Here is an 18177-nt window from a genome sequence, read left to right as displayed (position 1 = left end):
TACAGTTCAGACTTACTTTTAATAGCTATTGTTTCACTGACTTTGCCACTGATTTTAGTGAGCAAAACTTATCAAAATTATACTGCCAAATATTTGTATTCTGTTAATTTATTATGTTAAATGGACATTATAGTGCCTATTTATGTGTTCAATGTGAATACAAAATACAATGAGTGGCACAGTGCTGTTGTTTCAACCTTTGCCCTGCTGTGCCGTTGGTGTCCAGTTTTCTCTGGGATAGGGGAAATAATGTGACCTCATTTACTGGACAAGATGCCCGAGGTATTTGAAATGAAATGTACATGAGATGTACAAATGTGTGACTTGAAATATGTTTTTATTTGATGTTTGAAGATATATCATAAATGGCATTTTATCTTTATTAACCTTGGACTGGTGGTTGATTCTTACTGAGAACGTTTGATTGAACATTTTTCCAGAAATGTACAGGTTCTAATTTATCGGAATTCTTTTGAGAAAAAAATGTATTAACAGATTTAATTGTCAATAACGGCTATTAATGAATCCCCCTTCTTTATAAATACCAATATTGTTATTGACTGCTATTGCCATTAATTTCATTAGACAGACAAACATATTAACACTAAAAATATACTGTATAATCAAGATCTTCGGTTGAGCAAAATGAACGGGACTAAACCTGATGTGCTGAAATAAAAATCCAAATGTTCTGTAAATGGTTGTGTGCAATAAGATTGATGAATTAATTCAGACAAAGACAACATTTAAATATACTGTTGTCATTTTTGTATTCAAACATACAACATTCTTGTGTCTTGTCTCGTGGCTCTGATCTTGTAATTTTAACATGCAGTACATTACGGCATCCAGATGTTATCCAACAGTGTTGCAAAATGTCACACAAATGCAGTGAGAAACAAAATCTAGTATACAATATATCATTATATCATTGCCAGTGTGAAGTTTCTCATTAACTTGCCATTCAAACAAATCAACTGACAAAGTGTTTTGATGTTAAACAATACAAAAGGAATATAATAAGTCGGAATGCCCAAAACAACATCTTCATACAACTGAAAAGACTTGGAAAAAGAGACACATGAAATTAAGCAGTTGGGACTTTTGGGACGTTTGGTAAATGGTGAGTCCCTGCTGTGTCCTTTTTGTTCCTCAAGATTTCCCTCTCCTCTTCGGCCATGGCTTTGGACATCTTCCTGGTTCTAATGGAACACACAATATGTTAGCCATTTGGTGTAATGTTTTATTTCTGACTAATACAACAAATGGAAGAGGAAGGTTAAAGTGCCAGAGCTACAGAAAGTGTGCGTGTGTGTACGACGTGTGTCTGTCTTCACCTGGTAAAAACAGGTGGCAAGATAACAGTGCGGGGGTGTGCTGTGAGGACCAGCTCTCCTCTGACAGCTTCCATCATCAGGTTCTGGAGGGTGTTCAGCAAAACATCTTCATTCATGTCAGCAGGAACATGCTGTGTGTGTGGTGTGTTTTGTGTTTGGGGCTTGTTACTCGAATATCCTGCAGTTCCCTCTTTGTCCACTGTGTTGTGCTGTTCTTTCTGTTCCGTTGTCCCACTCGACAGATTCTGAGGTTTGGGTGTAAGGTGAGAAGATGTGGTGCAGTCAGGAGGAGGGAGGGAGGATGGAGATGGAGATGAGGAGCAGTGGGAGGAACTAGTTTCTTGAATCTGGTAGGGGATGGGCTTAGATGGCAAAGTAGTCAGAGACTGGGTGAAGACTGGATCATCTAGTATGCCACTGGAAGAGGAGAGACACATTAATACACACACATATACACAATTGCCTGTGTGCTCCAAACTGTAAATTCAACCATCTCAATAAAAACTAATTCTAAAAACAAGTTCACTCTGGTGCATATGTCAGGATGGATGTATGAATATAGGTCTTTACTGGATGTATCTGGGTGTCTGTAAGTGTTACCTGAGCAGAGAGGTGAGCACATGCATGGTGATCTCTCTCTCAGGGCCATGTGTCGTTGAGGGCAGCCCAGCAGGAAAGGAAGTCCTTAAAGAAGTGCCTTCAGGTCGCTGGGGCTTGACCGACTGGAAGCATCTAAGTAAGACAGCACACATGTAAATGTTTCTGTGGCGTGAATCAAAGTTCAGTCTGTCTTTGTGCCTGTGATGCACAGTGAAAAACTTTATATCCTTTACCTATAGTGCTCATTGGACTGGTCAAAGAGGTGTGGAAGGTACTCCGGAAGCCCGTGAGAGTGTGCTGTAACCCCGAGATGCAGCAGAGCAGGTTGGGGGGGTTCAGGGCGCCTCAGTGCTTTTGCTGTTTCTCGCTGGGCCCGCCGCTCAGCTCGCGTTATCTTGGTACATATCGTGCCCACTGTTTCACAGCTACCACTGCTACAGATGGGAGGAAGAGTCTGAGGGAGGAAGGGGTGAGGAAGAGAGGGGCCGTCGATATGAAGCAAGGCTTTTGTTTTACTCTATGTCTAAAATTGAAATTGATTACTTTCATTTTTGTTTCACAAGACAAAAAACACCTTGTATTTCCTGAGTGGTGGCCCTTTTCTTACTGGAGCTGCTACAGCTTCCTGTAACAAAGACAAAAGGGTGAATATGGTGAAGAAGACTGTTACATCGCTGTCAGAAATATCATTTGAATTTGACCTTATCTATCAGAACTCCTTGGCTTTCTGTAAGATTTTTATCCGTGATAGTGAATTCATCTCGCCGTCTCTCTTTCTCTTTCTCCCGAAGCTGCAACGCATCACGATACCGAGTTATTGCAGCTTCCTGGATAACCTAGAAGGGGAGGATAACACATTTGTCTGCCAAACCAGAACAAAAATGTCATTCGATATTGAACTAAAATGGCAACAACAAAAAAAAGGCAGAACCCTTATGCCACTTAATGCAGCTGTAAATCTACCCTAGTGCTGCTGTGGTACCTTGCAGATGACATCGAGCTGATAACAAGTGGGGTAGTCAGTAGAAGTGAAGGTAAGGACACAAAGGGAACTCTCTCCTGGACTAAGACGTCCTCGTTCTGGATGGATCTGCACCACCTGACACAACACAAAACACACATACAAATAAGTGAGAATCACCAAAAATACAACCTAGGTATATTTGTGCTGCATATGACGGACAGTCAGACACATAGAGGGAGGATCTACTTGTATCACCTTCAAAATGGTGAAATGTATGTACACCTTCCTGTACCTGCTGATAGCTCTGCTTGTCCCATATATAGTTGACAGAGTCTGTGTGGGATACATTGGTTAGGAAGAGGATTCTTGAAGATCGTGAGCAGACAGGGATGTTGCCAAGAGAGACACTGTCCTCTGACAGAAATACCACCTGCACACACACATTGAAATGAATGCATACAGCCTCAAATGGTCACAGACACAAAATGGTACTCAGCAGAATTAATTCACGAAAAAAAAGAGCTGCTCTCACCTGTCCCGGGAAGGGCACTCTCTTGACACATGGTTCAGATGGCTTAGTATGGCTGCAGTTAAATGGGTTTGTGAAGTCCAGTGGAAGAGAATCAAACCCACATCCTTCAAACCTCACCAGCGTGGAGTCTCCAAACTGGACATGGATAGGAACATCCATCTGGTGATGCACAAAGACAGATTTAAAATCACAGGGATTGGACACTTAAGTTCTTTGCTAATGGTAGAAATGCTATGGTGGTATGTGTCGTTATTCTGAATAAATGAGTGACTGAAAACCCATTTCATTTTGTATTTGTCTGTGTCAGCTTCATTTCTTAATTGCTATAAACTTGATTACATTGCTACAGAAAAATCATGTACAATTGAGAGAAGCGTTGTGCCTAACATACATACTGCCCAATTCAGTTGTATAAACGGTTTGAGGGGACAGGGATAAGAGGGCAGGGGAAGGAAGCAAAGCTGTTTGGCTCAATCCTTACTTGGTACATCTTAGCCTCCAATGGAGAGAAGATCCATTCCACCATGCCCGTCTTCCCAGGTAGGACCTCTCCCTCTGGATTGAGGCAGACGAGCACTGGGTGGTTAAAGTTGTCCACCTTTAGCTGTGACAACACAGCCGTGTCCACCTCATAACGGACTGGCACTGCACCACAATTGTGTAGTTCATACACCTGCAGAAAAAGAAAAAAAAGCCAAGTCACGTGGGTTTTGTTTACCTTTTTAGGGAAGCTCAGGTTGTACTGATAACAGTAACAAGTATTTTTAATAGAGAGGAAAACATGCCAGTCAAACGATGGACAACAGTGAATATCCCCTCAGTTATTATGGGACATTTTCTTTCAATTTAAGACTCTATGGGTCATTTGGTGCTTAGTGGATCACAACTATGTTGAGATTTCTGATGGAATCCAGCGCTGCAAGTTAAATAACAGGATAAATCTGTGGAAGCTGTTTCACTGAATATGATATTATATATGTAATATTATACTATTAATAAGAGCGTGATTCATTTCAGCTCCCTGAGAATAGTCCCCTCCAAATAGGCTGCATGTTGGAGAAATGTAACACACCTGCCTCGGCGGAGTACAGTCCCCAATAGTGACAGAGGTGAACACATGTTGTTTGGAGGCAAAGTGGAGATAGGGCCTGTCTCTCTCCAACGTCATCCCCTGAAAGTTCAGCTGCACACAGAGCCAAATCACACGCATGTGAAGTTAACATAAATATCAAACACATTTAAAGAGTTCAACACACTTAGTGACATAGTAGGTGAAATAAGGTCAAGGGACCAGACAGGAATAGTGCCACTGAACTAAAAAACATTGTAAATTGATTTTTGATTCAACCGTTATAGTTGATCACATTTTTTTTTCTTAGAATAAGAATAAATATGAGGATCATGAAAATGTATATGGAGCTCTGCCTCACCAAGATCTCTCTACCATAAGAAAGTTTGAGCACGACAGGAAACCGATCTGGCCCAGCGAAGTCATGGCTGTGAAGGACAAAGCTAAGATTATTGTGGGATCATATTATTATTGTTATCTTCTCTCACACAACTCTCCTCCTCGCTTATATTAACAAAGTGTATGATGTATCATTCTGTGCTTTATTCCTTGTGATAATATCTGACCTGTAGGTGAAGTGTACTGCCCTCTGCTGGCCAGGGAGCAGAGTGCCAGAACGGGGAGATATGCTGAACAGATGGTTGTCTTGAACCTGTCAATGATGTGAAGGAAGATATGTAAGGTTAGTGTCAGTATGGTTTTCAGAAAGGTTCAATCAAATCTACAATTCCATCCTGTTTTTTCAATAAAGAAAAGACATGCTTGACCTTCATCTGGTACAGTTCAGTGGCGCTAAACTCCCCAGTCTCTGCCCAGTACTCCAACTCTATCTGTTGGTCCGCTGGAAACAAGAAAGCCCTAACATTGAAGAGAAGGCCAAAAATCATTAAATTAAAGATAATGAAAAAATTAAATTCCATTCAAATCTTCCAAGACACTGTACATGTAAATTGAGCATTGTATGACAAATATAAATGAAATGGTAAATGCACATATCTTGACCTTGGATTGACTGTATTCTCTACATTCTGCTGTTTACTCACCAGTTTACAGGGATGGAGCCCGGGTTGTGAAACATCAACACAAAAATTGAGGGCTCTGAATTAATGGGAGTGGCACTGAAGTTGAAATCCAACATGGCTTTGGTGAAGACTGAAGGACAACTGCTCAGACTAGATGCAAAAAGAGAAGACATTAAGACAGAACATTATAGTATTAAAGTATTATTCCGTTCTCTTTTGTAATAAAGAAACAAAATGCAAAATAAATGCAAAACCTCAACAACTCTCATACAATATTTTATGTTGGTATCTTATTCATTTTTTTTAATAAACAGTATCTAATTGAGAATGAATATATTCTTCCCCTCACCTGTGCCTGGTAGGGGTTCTGTAAGTGAGTTCTGCAGGGGACGGGTTGGACAGCATGAGCTCATTGAGGCTGTCCAGTGAGAAGAGTTTCCATAGGTGCACCTTGCTGAGTCTGCCCACACTGCCACCACTGCACACATCAATCACCTGCAGGGTGGGAAACACACCTTTAGCCCGCACTTCACACACTGCCTCGGGAGGGGATGACGCAAATCCTGGGGAGGGAGACAGACAGATATAGAAAGGGAGAGAGCAGTTAGTGTGAAGTAATAGAAAAGTACATTCAGGTTTATAGTGTTTGTGTTTTCTATTTTACCACTGGCGTTGAGCATCTGGTAGCTGATGGTCCACAGGTACTGGGCTCGTCGGTGTGGTCTGACAGTGGATCGGAGCAGCAATTTGGAGTGTGAGACGATGGTTCCCCTCTCACAGTCCAGCTCTAGGGCTAAAGGGCCAGACAGGACAAAGTTAGTCTACAACACTGGACTTACTACATCTGTATCTGTTCAGCAGGCAATTTTGTTTCCACTCTATTGTCTGTCTTCATTTGGTCATCATTTTAAGTTAAGTTACAGCAGGTGAGGTCACAGCACTGGTACTAACGAAGCACTAACATTGTTGGAGTTACTTTTAAAACAAAACAATATGGAATTAATTTCAGTTTTATGTTTGAATGGTTACCCTAATAGATGAAAAATATGTTATTAACAGCACATTAAATGGTTGAATGGTCACAGTAATGGTAAGGTGCAATTGTTTGATGGGCAGTCATAACATCAAATCCACATAGGTTGTGCAGTGATCACTCTTCGTTTGCCTTACTGGCAATTGCACATGCTGAAATCAAAATCATGTAAATACAGTATGCAAAAGACAGCAAGGACCTCACAAAAATATACTACCATTTGGCTCAGTCCCGGGGTCATAATTAAGAACCTCATCCAGAAGTATCTGCTGTACAGAGAGACAAAAGGAGACAGGACAGGGGCTGTTGTTCACCAGAGGGACCTGAATTGCCCGACAGCTTCCAACCAGAATCTCTCCCACATCCAGAACTGCTTTCTCTGCCTGGGGGGGAAAAGAAAGATGCATACACTGCTTTGTCTATTGAATTTTCTTGAAAATGCACACATGCATACATCAGTACATATGCACACACATACAATTACACACAATGACAGTCCCACCTCTATGAATCCTTTAGAGCCTGACCCCACCACTGTAAGGGTGAGGTGTGACTTGTTAGATCCAGGAGTCTGGATCGGCCAGAAGGTGAGAGTAGGTTTGAGTGTGTATGTTTTTTCTTCCAGTGGACTGAAGGACCATTTCTGGACCTGTAACAAACAATAGTACAAAAACGGTTAATTAAGTCAGTTTGCTGAGAATTTTCATCAGGTGCAAAGTCTCTGCTTAAATAAACAAAAGTATGATTCTTTCAGTCTCTCACTGAGCTCTCATTGGGATGCAGTTCACCAGCATCTGGTTCAACAGAGATAAGGTCCTGGTCTGGCTCTGGAATGCTCCATTGGAATCTATCATAAAAGGACAATCACAGTAAGCCAGCTGTAGACAAGATTAATGATACTGGGATAACTCCAGACTACAAACAATACAATGAAAAATTTCACAAATACAGCACTGGAATAACAACCATTATGTCAACCGACCGTAGAGGCAGGCGGCTGAGGCTCCTGATGTGGTGGGAGCGCTGCGTCCGGGAGCCCACAGCTGTTGGCTGGAAATACAAACTGTTGTCTCCTTCCAGAGACACACGCAGCTTTTCCACCACACTGACAACGTTCAGTTCCTAAAGGACGCAGAAACAGATGCACAGATAAAACAGCCTGAAAGCACAGTGCGGTGAGTGCTGCACCTTTTGTCCTCTGTGTTCCTGTGTAGTGTGAATTGGTACCTTTGTGTGTTTAGCTGCATTGAGCTGAAGGTGTAAACTGTATCCCTCTTTGGGACTGTCTTCTGTGGGCGTTGTTCTCAGGGTGAGAATTTGGTGTTTCCCAGGCTGGATCAGACCACAGTTCGGCACCACAGACACGGATTCTGCTAATGCAGGGTTTGAGCTGTGGTCCAGACAGAAAGTGAGGGGCAGGTCTCCAGAATTCTGGAGGAGCACTGTCCGATAGGAAAGAACACTAAAGGCTGGAAACACCTTGAAAGAACAAAATATTACAGTTACCGGAGTATTATATCTTAGTGTATGGCGGTGTTACAATGCCATTTATACTGGTTTCAAAGAAAATGTTTAGTTGACAAGGCTTTCATCTTTTTTCGCTCTCGGGAAATAAGCATGAATACGCTCTTAATCTTTGGCTGTTTTCTGAGAGAATGGCAAAACTATAGATAAATGAGAGACTCCAAAAGAGAGAGACAGATATGCTGTAGCATTTGAGTTCTTTTTCTTGCTTCTAACTCACCACTTGAGGAGGCTTCAAGGAGCAGCACGGGATGAAATTCTCTTTGCCTGGCTGGAAGGAATGGCCTATGACTCTGACAGTCACACACCAGGGTGGACACAGCAGTTGCCCCTCTATGTGATGATTGTCCTGCAGCATCCACCGAAGAAAGACAATAGAGTCAGAGCCAAATGTCTCACATTACACTGTTATTTTTTGTAGTTGAACTGTCAACAAAGTCAGCTGACAGATTTGAACAGTTTGAATGATTTTTGAGACATTTATTCAGAAAGAGAAAGGCACAATCACTTGTTTTAATGGAATTTGTATATAAATGATCTAATGGCAATACCTTATAGTATGCAAAGCACTCAAGTTGCGCTCCGTGCAGAGTATTGAGCTGCTTGGGGTCATAGGTCACTCTGAATGAAGTGGATTTTAGAGGAGCCAGGTCACATGAAGCGGGAGAGACAGTGAACGGAGAGTCTTGGGCAGCAGTCCACACCAGGCTGGAGCAGAATCACATGCAACAGAAACCAGATATTCTCGTCAGGTTTTATTTGGAATCACAAAGCATGCATATGTATAGCGCCATGTTGAGAAGCCACAATCCAGCGCAAGAACTGTTACCTGAGTTTCCCCCTGGTGTGGTTGGTGATGGAGACAGGCTGAGAGTGAGTGGATGAAGTCGACAAAGAGGAGGATATTTTGTGGTTGAACAATAGCTCACGGGGCACCACAGATACATGTGGGGAGGATAAAGGACTGCAAGAGAGGGGGTCCATGCAACCCAAGCAGGACTGATAATATTCCTCCATGGGAGTTCTCTTGTCTGGTCTCTGGTGTGACTGCTAGAAAATGACACAGAGAAAGAGTGAGAGAGACAATACCAAACCTATACTGAGCCCTTTACTGGTGACATCTGTTGTTCAAACAGTAAGGGATTTAGGTTTTATTAAAAAAGTATTCTAAATCTAGACAGATCTGCATGTTTCTTTTCTCTTTATGGTACTTTACCTCCTCCACCGGGCAGAGCTCTCCCGGTTGGTCCAAGGGTTCTTTATTATCTTGCTGCATGGCTGTGAGAGTGTCAGGCGGGTTCTGTTTGCGGTACCAGTGGAGATTGTAAAGAACCAAGTGCTCAGGTTTCAGTATCACTGGTTTCTGGAGCTCTGAGTGACAGGTACCAATCAGGTCAAGGAATATGGGGTCCTACAGGGAAGAGTAAGTAGGTAGATAGAATGAATATTGATTATGTTTGTGTGTGTGCTGTGAGTTTGTATGCACCTGCATATTGGCTCCTACCCTGTGCAGTATGATACATGACACTCTCCTGTGATGTGCAATAGGCTGCGTGGGCCTATAGACAGCCTTGAGTGTGGTAACGCTGTGCGGGCATACAGTGCCACTTGCTGGCTGGATGCTGAACACACTGTTCCCAGTACAGTCAAGGTCCCATTGGTAGAAAGCCTCAACAGGCGTATAATTAACCAGCTCCACTGTCTGTACGACTGCTCCTCCTTCCTCAACACAGCCAAAGTCCAGCACAGAGGAGGACAAGGTCACTGTGGGACCTAGTTACAAAAAGAAAAAGTGTTTATCTAGTAGTCGATTATCTTCCTTTTTTCATGCAAAAAAGAGGGAAAATATGCTAGTGGAGTATGCATTTACGGACTATGTGTGTTCCTTTATGTGTGTCCCTTACCTACACAGTTTCCAATGAGCTTGAGCAGAGTTTCATTCAATGCTCCTCTACATTTTACAGATAAGTACTCCACAGAGACACTATCCACCACAGCTGGAGTGTAGGTGACTAAAGCCCGTAGTGATCCTCCAGGTGCCACCTCACCCCTGGTCACACTACAGCTGAACTCTGACTCCAACAAGTGGACCCCACTGGACAGTTGTGAAATAGAAAATGACGCAGTTACCTGGAGGAGAGGGGCAAAAAGAGCCATGATAGGGAAGGTCATTGAGAAGGTACATTTGCATTTGTGTTATCTTTGTGTACTACTTACAGGGGAGGGGTTGAAGATGTCAAAGTGTTTCTGCAAACTTTGTCCGATAGCCACAGAGCCGTAGTGAAGCTCTGGACCACACTTTTCTTTTCCATCCTTGGTACTTGGATTTCTAAGCTGAATACATGGGTATTTGGCTGAGAAGGAAGGCAGAGTCAAGATAAGAGGAAAGAGAGAGAGTATTGTTTCCTATTTATTCTGATATCTATTTTACCACACGTACTATATCCCAAATCAGTGGATTATCCTGTCTCCTTTGTTAATGGTAGTTACAGTACCTAGTCCCTGCAGCAGCACACTGCAGCAGCTCTCTGCCTTGTCCCCCTCTTCTCCAAACCTGCAGTAGGCCTGTTGCTGGTACACCAGTGCCTCTTGTGGTCGGAAGGACACAGTGATGTGACACCCGTAACCGGGCCTCAACAGGCCTTGCTCGGGGCTTAGCTGGAACGGTGCTGTGCACATCCACTGGAAGCATGTCTTGAGTTTACTGTCGGAAAAAGAGTATGCAACAGATAGAGGGATTGATTAACAAGAGATAAGTGGAGTGAAAGCGAAAATAGTTTGACATAATTTGATTTACTACTTGCTGCAAAAGCACAACCACACCAATAAGAACATAAACACACAAACAGTTAAAAAACATTCATACTAAGCATACTGCTTCCTTTCCTACCAGGTTATTCATCCCTCCTACTTTTCTGCATTTGTCTAAAACACACTCATACATACCTGACATTTTTGAGCATGAAAACAGTATTGGAGGAGTTTTGAACAGCACAGAGTGGCAGCAGCACGGAGTCAGGCACCTCCAGGGCATGGCAGGGAATGATGGCCCGGAGACATACCTGGAAGCTGCCATCTTTACCTTGAAACTCAATGCTGTCTTCATACTCACACTGTCCCAAGCAGGCAGAAAGACACACAAACACAGACACAAAGACATGAGAAGTAGATCATGTTACACTTCTGTTATATGAATGATAATCATTCATCATTGTAAAGCTATAGACAATATACTAATAAAAAATAGGATAATAACAGTCTAGAATGTTCTTTTTTTGTTATTGGCCCATCTCCCTCAACCATCCTCACTAGTTATTTAGACTTACAGTAGCTGGCCATTTCTAATGGAAAGACTGGTAACTTACTTGTCTAGAAATTTGAATTCAGCCCACATTTGAAAGCCCTGGGGCACAATACTTTCAAAAACTGATCTATTAATAAATGCAATTAAGTATACATGCATTTATATTAGTGATGCGTTACCCTCTTGAGTGGTCGAAAGCAGACTGGCATGGATAAAGACGTCCCTGGGCTGAGAACTATTACTTGAGGAATGACGGTGGTGAAAAACTTGGACACTGGAGGCCTGTGAAGGGTTCAAAAACAGGATATTGTGTGAATACTAAGCTTATACAGTACCAGTCAAAAGTTTGGACACACCTTCTCATTCAATGGTTTTTCTTTATTTTTATTTTTTTCTACATTGTAGATTAATATTGAAGACATCCAAACTATGAAGGAACACATATGGAATTATGTGGTAAACAAACAAATGCTCAACAAACCAGAATATGTTTTATATTTTAGATTCTTCAAAGTAGCTGAATGAGAAGGTGTGTCCAAACTTTTGACTGGTACTGTATATGTGTTTGCATATGTATGACCGTGTGTGTTTTTAAGACCTGACATGTAGCTTCTGCAGCTTGCTATGAGTACTTTTCAACACTATTGTCTTGGTGAACTCTCTTCCCAGGTCCCAGGTCTCCCAGACCAGCTCTGGCTTCAATTCCAACCCTACGAGACCGCTTGTCTGGCTGGACGTTTGTCGCTGGTACTTTCCACCCCGCTGCCTCTGGTGAATCCCTGGATACTGCAGAGGTGGGGCGTTGCAGAAGATGTGAGCGTTAGATAGTTTTGGACATATAAATTACTTTTCAAGGAACTTCAGAAGAGGCCCTAAAGACATTATAAATTGAACATTTAGTGTTTCATTTTTATTGCAAAACTTGAACAGCCATACTGATAGGTATATCAGAAAAGGCCACAATCTCTACATGCACAGATTTGTGTAATTCAATCATATGTAAAGGTACAGACTGCTGTGGCTCATGGACTATTTTGCATATTGAGGGAGTGAGAAAAACTGATCAAATGTAACACACAGGTTCAGTTATAATGTCTGTTACAAGTTATTTATTATTAGCCATTATATTATATTATTGTCAGGAAGGCAGCAGTGTGCTGGGGTGTCCACTGGATACAGTGGAAGTAGTGGGAGACAGGAGGATGACGGCTAAGCTGTCATCCCTGATGGACAACACCTCCCACCCCATGCAGGACACCGGCTGCTTCACCCCCGGTGTGTGTGTGTATATATATATATATACACATATATATATACACACACATATATATATATATATATATATATATATATATACAGTACCAGTCAAAAGTTTGGACACACCTTCTCATTCAATGGTTTTACTTTATTTTTATTTTTTTCTACATTGTAGATTAATATTGAAGACATCCAAACTATGAAGGAACACATATGGAATTATGTGGTAAACAAACAAATGCTCAACAAACCAGAATATGTTTTATATTTTAGATTCTTCAAAGTAGTTGAATGAAGGTGTGTCCAAACTTTTGGTGTGTCCAAACACATATATATATATCATTCAATGGTTTTACTTTATTTTTATATACATTGTTTTGACTGCTACTGTATATACACATATATATATATATACTTTTCTTTTCTTTTACTATGTCTCTTGTTTGCACTATAACCTATGCTGCTTATCTTATCTTATTATTATTATTATTATTATTATTATTATTATTATTTATTATTATTATTATTATTATTATTATTATTATCACCATGCTGGTTCAATTCACACTTTAGTTACTTTGCTGTCCTTCCCAGGGCTGGAGGGCCTCCATGCTGCTCCTGAAGCCAGAGGTTCAGGGCCCTGAGGATTACCCAACATGGCTGAAAGAAAACACATCAGACATCCAACATTAAGACATGTAGCTGAACTGCACATGTATATAAGTATATTATTATATTATTATATTACCACTTACTATATTATTTATATATTAAACACGGCTGGTCTCCTTACCTCCTTTCAAACGTCAAACTACAGCTTTTCATTCAGGCATTAAAACACTTCTATCAACAAACAAAAAGTCTGTCGGCGACGGCGTTACCACGGCAACCAGCAGTTGTTTGAGGTCGCCATGGTAAATACGGCAACACAGGAGGGACATTTGCAATTCGCGAAGTGGCAGAGAGCCTTTTTATAGATACTAGGGAGTGTTTAGGACATACAGTACCAGTCAAAAGTTTGGACACACCTTCTCATTCAATGGTTTTTCTTTATTTTTTTTTATTTTTTTTATACATTGTAGATTAATATTGAAGACATCCAAACTATGAAGGAAACATATGGAAATGTGGTAAACAAACAAATGCTCAAGAAAACCAGAATATGTTTTATATTTTGGATTCTTCAAAGTAGTTGAATGAGAAGGTGTGTCCAAACTTTTACTGGTACTGTATATACACACACACACAGAATATATATATATAGTTGAATGAGAAGGTGTGTCCAAACTTTTATGTGTATATATATATATATATATATATATATATATATATATGTGTATATACAGTACCAGTCAAAAGTTTGGACACACCTTCTCATTCAATGGTTTTTCTTTATTTTTTATTTTTTTCTACATTGTAGATTAATATTGAAGACATCCAAACTATGAAGGAACACATATGGAATTATGTGGTAAACAAATGCTCAACAAACCAGAATATGTTTTATATTTTACATTCTTCAAAGTAGTTGAATGAGAAGGTGTGTCCAAACTTTTGACTGGTACTGTACGATGTTATGACTTATTGTTTTGCGTTATTAAGAAGCTGTGATAGAAATATTGTTCGTGAATCGATGACAGAACTCAAGCAATCACCCTCCAGCATTATTTAATTACTTACCTGTGCTATAAATGTGAACTATACCTTCAATTGTAAATTGCATTGATTTTCATTCACTCTCTGGATTAGACTCAACACATATGAATGCAACTTTATTTCCAAACTATTCATCTCCACAAAAACACTTGAGTTGCTTTGAGAGTAAAATATATTAAATTATATCATGTTAAATTATATATTGACAACATAACACGCTTCATATGAAAGCCGTTTACAAAATACAGGGAGAATTCTGTAAATTTAAAAACCATACAGTACGTGCAGCCATTCCATTGTGTGTGTGTGTGGCTTTTACTAAATACAACATGCAGTTTCAAAAAGATAATACAAAACGAAAGGTTGAATATATACATTTTTTGTCTTGTTACAAATATGAAAAAATTTAAATGTTGGTAAAATATTTGTCCACCATTTGTAACAGACCTGACACCAATGTAACACTGACACTCTTCACAACACGAGTCTTCAAGTCATTTTTCTGTCTCTTCATCCACTACCGTGAAAGTGCTATCATCAACCCCATTTATGCAGTTTAAGTACATGTACATTCATAGATAAATTAGTTAATTGCAAATGACAAAACAGGAACATAAGCTTTCAGTATGTTTGTACTGTTTAAATCACAAGTAAATCATGCACAAAAATGCCCATTATAATTCTGAATTATTTGTTGATTCTGAAGTCATAAATCAGATGGATTACTGAGCTTTAAACCATTAAATGTCCAAGCACATACATATGGCATTATTATGGGTTGATGTTATTAGTTTTCATATCCGGCCCAATGTGTAGATGTTGACATGCCCTTTTGCTAATATCGGTGCTCCAGGTACAGATCTGGCACCATGTTCGGCTGTGAAAAATGAATGATCCTCTTCATGCCACCATGTTTGTGCACCTGATAGCATTGTATATTGTCTTCTCAAGAGTAATAAACATAAAACAACGTACAATAAAGGCATGCTGAACTTTATGACTATGGGAAAACCCCACTTCTTGTTCTTGAGCCTCCCTCCTCCAGCTCCTCCTCAGAGTAAGAACTGTAGTTTGCTGTTCCTCCTCCAGGACACCTCATGAAGCCTACAGAGCCTAAAGAGCCTGCCCTCAGCACTTCTATCTCCTCTTTGTCATCCTCCTCATCCCCTTCTATCTCCTCTTCATCCTCCAGGCTCGAGCTGTGTGAATCACTCTGAGGCTTGGTGCTGTGAATATCCGTTTCAGCTCTTTCTGTGTCGGTCAGTAGCACTGCTTGGTCCTTGGCTTTGCGACTTCTCTTCCACTTCATACGTCTGTTCTGGAACCAGATTTTAACCTGGTGAAAAACAACAGGAATCATTCCAGTTAAATCCTGTAAACATATTTATTTGTGTGGGGTTCAGGATGCAAATATGTGTTCTCTTTCTCTGAATGGATTTCTTGTTGGGGATGGGGAAGAATGTTAAAAAAGCAAGGCAACATAACTGACTTTGAAGGATGTGGATAAAGGGAATACACTCACACACTAAAATAATGTACCATGTGATACAATATTCAATACAGTACATCCTACAGGCTCTGACTCTCTCACCTGAGTCTCAGTCAGCATGAGTGAAGTGGCCACCTCAAAGCGTTTAGGCCTGGACAGGTATTTGTTGAGCTTGAACTGGTTTTCTAATTCCAGCAGCTGCTGGCTGGTGAAAGCTGTTCTGGGCCTCCGACATTTCCCCAACAAACCTGCCTGGCCCGGGACTAAAATGGGAAAACAGAGAGAGGCAGAGACAAGCAGAAGCAGAGAGTTGGGTTATTCTGTGCATTTTTCCTTATTTACATTATCTCATTTTCACCAAATAATTCTGCTTATTACTATTATGGATAGTGGGCCTATCTTCAAAAGAGGCTATTACAAAATCTTCCAGTTTGGTTTCTCTTGAAGCCCATCTGTCTTCCTGCCTGTATATCTTGTTTTCTCTGTCCGTTAACATTTATTGCCATCATGTGAGGTTTTGGTGAGAGGATATTGCTTTGGAGGTGTAATAAAACCATCACAGGAGGCCATTACCTTAATGAAAACACTGTAAATGTTATCAATTGATTAAGTAGGTCTATTTCAGGTGTTACCATTATCATAAATGTTGCATGTTTTTATGATATACATTGTTCTTAAAAGCAAGCATCTCAATGTCATGGTCCTTTCAAAACCAATACCAACACACAGGTGTTAGGAGACTCTAAAAATATTAATAAATTGGCTGTTGACCTTCCCATTTAAAAAAGAAAAAAAAATAATTTTAATTAGGTCTTAGCTGGAGTAGTTGTGTATCCGGCATTTGAAAAAAATATTTGTAAGTTATTGTGCATATAAAGGATATAAGCATATACAATTATTTTATAAATGAGAAGGATTAATACAAGAAACAAATCATTTTTGTGTGTTCATTTTAACAAATTAAAAAGATTTAATATTTACGAATACATAAATATAGTACTTTATCATACTGTATGATATTACATGATTATAATTCATGCTATGAATAAATATAATAATGCACGTTTGAACATATTATTATGATGATGATTATTATTATGATTATTACTACTACTAGTAGTAGTAGTGATAATAATAATAATAATCATACTAGTAGTAGTAGTAGTAGTAGTAGTAGTGATAATAATAATAATAATCATACTAGTAGTAGTAGTAGTAGTAGTAGTAGTAATAATAATAATAATCATACTAGTAGTAGTAGTAGTAGTAGTAGTAGTAAATAATAATCATTAACATTTAGAATCTTAGCAATCTATGACCTTTGGATCACCCATGTCATTGTTAAGGGATTGATAAACTCTGGTTGAACATCATGCATTATAGTTCTCTCACTATCTTAAGAATGATAAAGTTTACCTCCATATTCTCCCAGTCTGGGTATCATCATCCCGGCTCTGATCCAGGGCTCCAGAGGGTGCGTCCCCATGGCCCCCTTCAGATGATCCGGGTACGGTTGGACCAGCTGCGTAAAACCTGGGTACATGAAGGCGGGGTGCTGGCCTCCGAGGACGGCCAGAGGATACATGGAGCCCGGGTGCATTCCGTACAGACCCCCCTGGTGCAAAGCACTGAAGCCTGCCTGGGACAAGCTGAAGAGCTGTGACTTGGAGAGGACTCCCGGCTGGGCTGGAGGGTAGTTTGTTGGGTTGGGATGAGGGGAGGGAGTCTCTGAGCCGCAGTTTGACACCGGACTGCCGCCGGGACTTCTGCTGTAACACAACCCCGGAGACGCAGCATCACTCTCCGCCCTCTGCTCCACGTCGTGCGCCAGAATCGCTTCAATACGAAAGTTTTTAGATTTCTCCATGGTGGTGGTCATTCTGTTAACTCATAAACTTTTGCAAAACAAAAGTGTTTCTAATTGCAGAACAGAAACTGTTCATGAACTGGCTATATTCTTACTACTTTTCCCTGAAGAGATGTCTTTTTCCCTTTTTTTTTCTGACTCCCTCCTCTGAGTAAAAACACACTTCACTCACTCCAGCAGTGAACTGAGAACTTACTCTCACCCAACAGCGCTATAAAGTCTGCTGCGTTGTGATTGGCCAGAGCCCATACAAGGGCAGGGTATGCTCTCTCTTTTTAAGGGTTAATTGCAGGCATTGGTGCACTCCTGCATGTTGCATTGATACTATCCAATACAGCAAAGTAATCATTCTTTACCTTCCATTCCTTCTTAAGGAATCACAATCCTTGATCTTAGAAGAATAAGTGTGTGTGTGTGTGTGACTTTCTATCTTTCAGTCTGTATGTTATCTGTCTGTGCCGTTTAACCTCCAATGTAATAATATAATATTATCACTTCTCAGGTGCAATTGAGGTCTAACTTC

The 18177-nt window shown here is 40.4% G+C and overlaps 2 protein-coding genes across 2 annotated transcripts; both read right to left on the bottom strand.

The window, feature by feature from the left end:
- Positions 1 to 1087: 1087 nt before the first annotated feature.
- On the bottom strand, positions 1088 to 13524 carry cfap65 (cilia and flagella associated protein 65). The gene is made up of 35 exons (XM_054615829.1): positions 13436 to 13524; positions 13220 to 13302; positions 11984 to 12171; positions 11565 to 11667; positions 11028 to 11194; positions 10577 to 10785; positions 10299 to 10435; positions 9986 to 10211; positions 9586 to 9854; positions 9298 to 9492; positions 8911 to 9131; positions 8633 to 8789; positions 8302 to 8430; positions 7785 to 8036; positions 7540 to 7679; positions 7320 to 7404; positions 7060 to 7206; positions 6775 to 6940; positions 6189 to 6317; positions 5874 to 6087; positions 5546 to 5674; positions 5270 to 5360; positions 5069 to 5154; positions 4864 to 4930; positions 4506 to 4616; positions 3915 to 4106; positions 3434 to 3592; positions 3194 to 3331; positions 2920 to 3036; positions 2639 to 2773; positions 2512 to 2562; positions 2171 to 2391; positions 1938 to 2069; positions 1338 to 1754; positions 1088 to 1202 (listed from the first exon to the last, which is right to left on the bottom strand). Exons 2-35 carry the CDS (start codon positions 13298 to 13300, stop codon positions 1088 to 1090), a joined length of 5376 nt encoding a protein of 1791 aa, XP_054471804.1. The 5' UTR covers positions 13301 to 13302; positions 13436 to 13524.
- A 1774-nt stretch (positions 13525 to 15298) lies between these two features.
- LOC129105087 (motor neuron and pancreas homeobox 1-like) lies at positions 15299 to 17666 on the bottom strand. Its single transcript, XM_054615972.1, has 3 exons — positions 17204 to 17666; positions 15890 to 16050; positions 15299 to 15634 (listed from the first exon to the last, which is right to left on the bottom strand). Exons 1-3 carry the CDS (start codon positions 17664 to 17666, stop codon positions 15299 to 15301), a joined length of 960 nt encoding a protein of 319 aa, XP_054471947.1.
- Between the last annotated feature and the right edge of the window lie 511 nt (positions 17667 to 18177).

The sequence above is a fragment of the Anoplopoma fimbria genome, chromosome 16, assembly GCF_027596085.1.
Source record: "Anoplopoma fimbria isolate UVic2021 breed Golden Eagle Sablefish chromosome 16, Afim_UVic_2022, whole genome shotgun sequence".
NCBI classification, from domain to species: domain Eukaryota; kingdom Metazoa; phylum Chordata; class Actinopteri; order Perciformes; family Anoplopomatidae; genus Anoplopoma; species Anoplopoma fimbria.
This window is presented reverse-complemented; position numbering and strand designations above follow the sequence as displayed.